Source organism: Blennius ocellaris (assembly GCF_963422515.1).
Source record: "Blennius ocellaris genome assembly, chromosome: 21".
Classification (NCBI taxonomy): Eukaryota; Metazoa; Chordata; class Actinopteri; order Blenniiformes; family Blenniidae; genus Blennius; species Blennius ocellaris.
In genome coordinates this window covers 8,195,124-8,201,658 of record NC_137670.1, presented here as the reverse complement: position 1 = coordinate 8,201,658, position 6,535 = coordinate 8,195,124, and the positions used below count along the sequence as shown (strand labels likewise).

The 6,535-nt window shown below is 45.5% G+C and overlaps 1 protein-coding gene across 1 annotated transcript; it reads left to right on the top strand.

Moving 5' to 3' along the window:
* Positions 1-379: 379 nt before the first annotated feature.
* Positions 380-5,515, top strand: LOC308145557 (butyrophilin subfamily 1 member A1; the record flags this gene model as incomplete). Its single annotated transcript, XM_080517023.1, has 9 exons — positions 380-451; positions 590-688; positions 804-911; positions 3,004-3,153; positions 3,309-3,449; positions 3,746-3,797; positions 4,511-4,537; positions 4,845-4,871; positions 4,956-5,515. Exons 1-9 carry the CDS (start codon positions 389-391, stop codon positions 5,513-5,515), a joined length of 1,227 nt encoding a protein of 408 aa, XP_080373149.1. The 5' UTR covers positions 380-388.
* Between the last annotated feature and the right edge of the window lie 1,020 nt (positions 5,516-6,535).

The window sequence follows — 6,535 nt, the reverse complement described above, 5'->3', positions numbered from 1 at the left end:
CTCCTGCTCTTCATCCCCCTCTCCCTCCTCTAATGATAGCTCTAGGGTCTCTTAATGAGCTCTCTGTGGACTTGATGTGATGAAACTTCTGCAGCACTCTCTCTCTCTGTCTCTCTCTCTCTCTCTCTCTCTCTCTGTCTCGCTCTCTCTGTCCTCTCCTACATTTATTAGCCATTTCTGCTCCCTCATCGATTCATGTGGGGGCCACAGCAGCTCCGTCAGCTGCAGCTGAGTGCCAGCTCACTAAATCTCTCTTCTCTTCCTTTCTGTTTCTCTCTCTCTCTCTCTCTCCCTCTCCTCTCTCTCTCTCTCTCTCTCTCTCTCTCTCTCTCTCTCTCCTCCAAACGGCGGCATCACAGGGCATCCAGCTCCTTCTCCCGCTGCCAGCATGATGAAAGACTGCCTGCAGTTCCTGGTGGAGCCGGCCAAAAAGCTCAAGATCCGACTCAAGGCATGCCACCCCGCTCCGCTCCATCAGAAATCTGCCCCCCACCCCCCCCCCCCCCCCCCACCCACAAACCACCCCCCCCCCCCCCTTCCCCCGGATCATGTTCCGGCCCAGTTTCTCTAATCCTCCGTTTTTCTCCAGGAGTCTCGAAAGAAAGTGAAGCTCGACAAGAAGGAGCCTCTGGTGGAGAGTCAGCTGTTCATCATGGAGCTGGCCCGAGAGCTGAACAGGATCTGTCAGGTGAGCTCCTCCTCCTCCTCCTCCTCCTCCTCCTCCTCCTCCTCCTCCTCCTCCTCCTCCTCCTCCTCTTCTTCTTCAAGTGTGGATTCTCATTCTCACTCCTTCCACCCTCCAGAGGTCAAACGTCCTCAGCCACATCTGGACCGGTGAAGACATCTGGCCGGCCGGCGTGTGCCGGGACTTCATGGTGGAGTGGGCGGCCACACTGGAGAAACGAGTGCAGGTACGAAACCCTGACGGACAGGAAGCTGGAATTGAATCGTTCCATCCGACACTCCGGCCACTAATTAAAACGACAGTGGGAAATCGATGCAGGTAATCCTGCTTGAAGCTGAGGCTGCAGGTTCTGGAGCTAAACTGTCATTCCCAACTGGAGGGGCCCGACCCTCACAGGGGGGCGTCAACGATCCATGAAGGGGGGGACCACAAAACCTTCTTCTTCTTTACGGAATGTTTTAAGTGAAAACACATAATTGTCGCATTCTGTTGAAGAAAAGTTTGCATGCCGCCTCAATATGTTGTTAATATTTTTTTTTTTATATATTTGACCAATTCATGTCCAATACACATGTTTGAAATATAAATGTTACATTTTTTTATTTTTGCTCATTTACTTATATGATATAAAAAAAAAAAATCCTACACAAGCAGCACTTTCAGCTATTATTTATGCCTTTAAAGCATCACGTTAGTTTGGATTAAATAGGAAGAAAAGACGGAATATGGTCACGTTCCCTGAAGGAGTTCAGAGGATTTCAGTTATCTGCCATCTTTAAGCCTCACGTTGTACAATGAAAGACGTTCACGGGCGGTTCTGCGACTGAACAGACCCCGAGATGAACTCCAGGCTGAGTCAGAAGCTCAGGAAGACAGAGTGAAGTTGACAGTGTGCGGGTGGCGAGGCGTGACGGTGTATTCGCACTGATCCCGTCACCACATGCTTGACACGTCACCATTTATACACCTGATGTGTTTCCTGATTCAACCTGAGCATGAGAAAGTCAGCAGTGGGTTTCAAACCAGACTTATTGCCAAATCTCTTGTCCGATGTACGGAAACCTGTAAAATTGCTGGATTAGCTGCATTTAAAGTAGTCGTATGGAAAAATAGCATCTTTTCTTTCCCAATAAGGTGTAAATGGTCAGAGAGTGTTATGTGAACGTCTCCCATGCGTCATACTAAGTTCTGAAGGAGAGTTTGTTTAAGCCTCTGAGCCTCACAGTTGATTCCACAGACCGGTAAAATAAATGCTGCGCCATCTGCTCCCCTGCAGAGCTTTGGATGACGTTTAAAGCTTCTTTAAGACTTGTTTTGGGGTCAGAAAGTCTTCTTTGAGGCTGCATTTGACTTGAGCCTGTTCACAAATCAGTTGTTGGAAATCCACACCACTTAAAGAGGAGGTTTGTAAAATGAGGTCTAGGACCCTCTCAGGGGTCCTCAAGGGATCCAAGGTTAGATCTGCACACGTCAAAATCAGATCTGGGAAACATTCTTATTATGAAAGCTTTTGGGAGTTAGTGTGCCTGACATTGTTTGGCTTCACTGTAAAGTCTTGAACAAATAAGACATTAAAGACAAGTCCGAATTAAAACATATTTAGGCTTTAATTTCCAAGAAATGTAGACCTGTTCATGTCTTATAACATTTTATTTTCATGTAATAACCCAGAGCATTAGTCACAAAATGTTATGACGGATTAAATCTGTTATTATGCTATTGGCAAGTTAGCACAATGTTGACTTTATTTCCTTTCAAAAAGGCAAAAAAATAGTACTTTATTTACATTATTTAATTTAAAAAGACCAACATTATGAAATTATTGGCAGGTATTATTTTGAAAAAGACTCAAATTATGAAACTATGGGCCATTATGATGTTAGAAAAGGCCAAAAATATTACATTAATATATACTACTATAGATATTATATTTTTGGCCAATATTACTCTGGAAAAGCTCAAAAATTGTACATTACTGGATTCATTGCATTTAAGACGGCCAAAGCTATGACCTTATTGGAAGGAATTACAGTGAAAAGGGTCCAAATTATGTCACAGGACTCGATGACATTAAAAAGAGCAACGGCACAAAATTATTATCAGGTATCATTTTGAAAAAGGCAAAAAAAATATGAAATGATTGGTCATTATTACAGTTGAAAAGGCCAAAATTATTACTTTACTGACCTTTATTACGTTGAAAAAGGCCCAAATTGTTGTGTTATTGGCAGATATCATGTTATTGGTCGTTACACAGTTTCATCCAGTTTTGCACTTCCTCAGAACAAACTGTGTTGACAGTGTTTCCTTCTATTTAGCAGAAAATCCTCCCGTCCGAGTACCAGTACGAGAAGCGAGACTGGAAAGGCCACCTCCTGTGCATGCTGGAGTCGGGGGGCGAGTACGACATGGGGCCCCATAAGAGGGTCATCCTGGACTGGACGCGGGGGATTAAAGCCAGATCTCAGGTGAGATCGGGAGGATAACTTTGCTCCCCTTCCGGAGGCTGGGCGGCGATTACAGTCTGACCCAGTTCCCCGCTTTGCGCCCGATCAGGACGATTAGAATTAAACCTTGCCCTTGACCGTCACCCCTGAAGTGTCTGTGCTCGCTCCCCGTGCAGCCCGCCGTGTGGCCGGGGGAGCCCGTGCTCATGATGCTGGACGACCTGGAGTTCCAGTGGAAGCGGGGCCGCCTGCCCAACCTGCTGCCGGCCGTGGAGCTCGTCCTGCTGGCCGTGCTGAACGCAGACAGCCCCGTGAAGGTTTGTGCATTTCTTTAAAAAAAACAAAAAAAACAAAAAAACACTCCTCTAATTGGACCCTTTTGAATATTCACGATGTTCCAGCTGAAAAACTAGTTCATCCCCGCTCTGTTTGAAGCCGCTGAATAATCAGACCCCCTAGATTAGATGTTAAAAAGGCCTGGAAAGGACAGGATTTCACACACCGCTCTCGGGGTGTTATGTGACACGCCGTCGCCGCTAATCCCTTTATCTCATTGTGCAGCTCACCTTGGCCTCATTTGGCGGATGTTTCTATTGTCTGTTTGTGTGCGTAGGAGGACGTGACGAAGCAGTGGCTGGTGAGAAAGCAGAGGAACCAGAGGGTCGGTGAGTGGAGAGACGAGAGACGAGAGGAGGTCATAACTGACCAAAATAGAATAACATGAGGTTTCTCATCCAAAGAAGTCATGCAGTGAACATCGATGGAGGATGTATTTAGATCCCAAAGTACTTAGATAAAGATATTTGTTGGATAATGCATATTAACTTGAGCTAAAAATCTTTTTTAAAAAGCTTTTAAAACACAAACTACTGTGTAGTTTCCAGCATCTGAAGCTGACAAAATTAAGTGGAGACGAACAGGACACAGCGTATTGACAAAAGTGTTTTCCAACATTTCTAGGGTTTCTTACATCTATATCAACATTCTACGAAGTTCACAAATTACTTCAAGGGTGCCTTTTCTTGTAATTTCACTTTCCACCACGAGGTGGTACAACGAGCCGGTCAAGTTTAAAAGCGATTATGTTGCTACATACATTTAATATTTTCAAACTTCATTGATATGAAGTGATGATTGGACAGAAGTCACACACATAATCTTATATATGATAATCTTTAAATCAGACACAATCAGGGTTTTCCAACACATTTAGGATTTCTTACGGCGAAATCGTATTTTAGGTGTTAACACATGCAAAGAGATAAAATTAGTCACTATCGGGGTTTTTTTGGCTTCTTATGCACTTTGTTATAAAACACAGAGTCTTGAGACTTTACTTTGTTTCTGTGTGATAACAGCGATGATCTTTGTCTTTCAGATGCTGTCCGCTACATCCCCCACGGTGGTAAGAACACGTCCACGTCCGTCCATCTTCTGCTCCATTATTGTTTCGTTTAAGTTTTGACACTGAGCCAAATGCTAACCACTTTACTTTGTGCTTTTTTTAATTTACATTAATAGAAATGATTTGTTAGTTACAATGTCCAGACACTTTGCCAAATCTGGTACAGAGCAGATGGTTTGCCAACGGCTTTACATTTAGTTATCACCTTTCTCTCTCTCTCTGAGCTTTTTGGTTCCCACCAGTACAACAATTTGTAGTTTAAAAGAAAAAAAAAGAGTACAAGTTGCGTTTCTTCTCTCCTCTCTAGTGTGGAACTGGATTTGCGATGCGGCAGGTAGGTCAAGCTTTCAGTTTTTGTCAGGTTTTACAATCAGATGTTGGTATTTGTAGACTCCAGTGTTGCGCTGTGTCCCCACAGAGGACGTGGCTCTGGACCCAGAGACCGCCAATCCGGACCTGGTCATCTCAGGCGACGAGAAACGCATGCGCTGCGGCCTGGAGCGCTGCGACGCCCCCCGCTGCCCGTGGCGCTTCAACGGCTGGTGGTGCGCCGTGGCAAAGGAGGGCTACACCTCGGGGCGCCACTACTGGGAGGTGGAGGTGGGCGAGCGGGACTGGCGGCTGGGCGTGGCCAAAGCGTCGGCGGTGAGGCGGGGCTTCCGCTCGCTCAACATGGAGACGGGCTACCTGACCCTGCGTCTGGAGAGAGGCACGGACCTGAAAGCCCTCACCGTGCCCGCCACCCCGCTGCCCCAGGGCCTGGCGCCCAGGAAGGTGGGGGTGTACCTGGACTACGAGCAGGGCCAGCTGTCCTTCTACGACGTGGAGAAGCGCTCGCACCTCTACACCTACAGCGAGAAGTTCACGGAGGAGCTGCACCCGCTGTTCGGGACCGTGGAGGTGGTGAAGGACCTGGTGATCAGGCCCGCAGACCTCAGACAGCCATGCCTCTGCCCCGGACCCTGCCTCTGGAACTGAACCTCCACCTCCAAGAACCCCCCCCCCTTGTCTTGATCCTTCAGCGGCTCAAAAAGTCCGTGCTTCTCTCTGGACACCCTGAGTGTGATGTGCCAGTCCTGAACTAAGGCCCTGTTTACACCTCAACGTTTTCAAGTTGCAAAGGACAACTTTCATTGAATTTTTGGGTGTTGGTTTCCGTGACAACGGTGTTTGGAGCCACAAAAAACTTTTTGTAAAACGGCTCCCAAAACACTCGGATTCCAACTCTGTGGAAACTGGGGAGACTGCAATATTTCTGAAAGACCGCTACTGCGCATGCGCACCACGGCCGTAGTAAATAGTTCTTCTGCACATGCGTGAATAAATGGATAACAACAATAATGGCCTCCGGAGTCTCACGACTCCATATTCTCCTGGAACTTCAACCTCCAACTTGATCGTCTGTCCATACGAATGTCCGTGTACTCGACATTGTTAATATTTATAGCGTATTGTTCTCTGCACGCATGTGTGTGTGGTTTCATTACAAAAACAAACAGCACACTCTAGTGGCCCTACATGCTCACTACATCGTTTTCAACATTTCTGCTGTTCCTGTATAAACGAACAGTATTTTCATAACTTTACAGAAATGCAAATGTGAAATTTTTCTGGAACAAAAAAAACCTTCAAAAATGATGCGTTTTCTCTTCAACGGTTTGTGTGAACGGGTTCTCAAAGTGTCTTTCTGTGAGGTGCCTCGCGAAATCAGGAACAAAGTCCATTCTTCTTGGAAATGATTTTAATTGATTCAATTGTTTCATTACACTCATTAGTCGAAGACTAAATGTGGAGGATAAAGATGAAATGCTGTGGCTTAAATCAAAATGCTGAGAGAAAAAGGATAAAATATGAAGAACAACATTGAAATGTTGCCAATAGATTTTAAGGAAAAAAATATGAAGAATAGATATTAATGGATGGAAATATTAACTGTGAAAGAAAGTCATAGAAAGTGCAGAAAGAAAACTGTTGACAATAATAAAGTTAATAATAAAG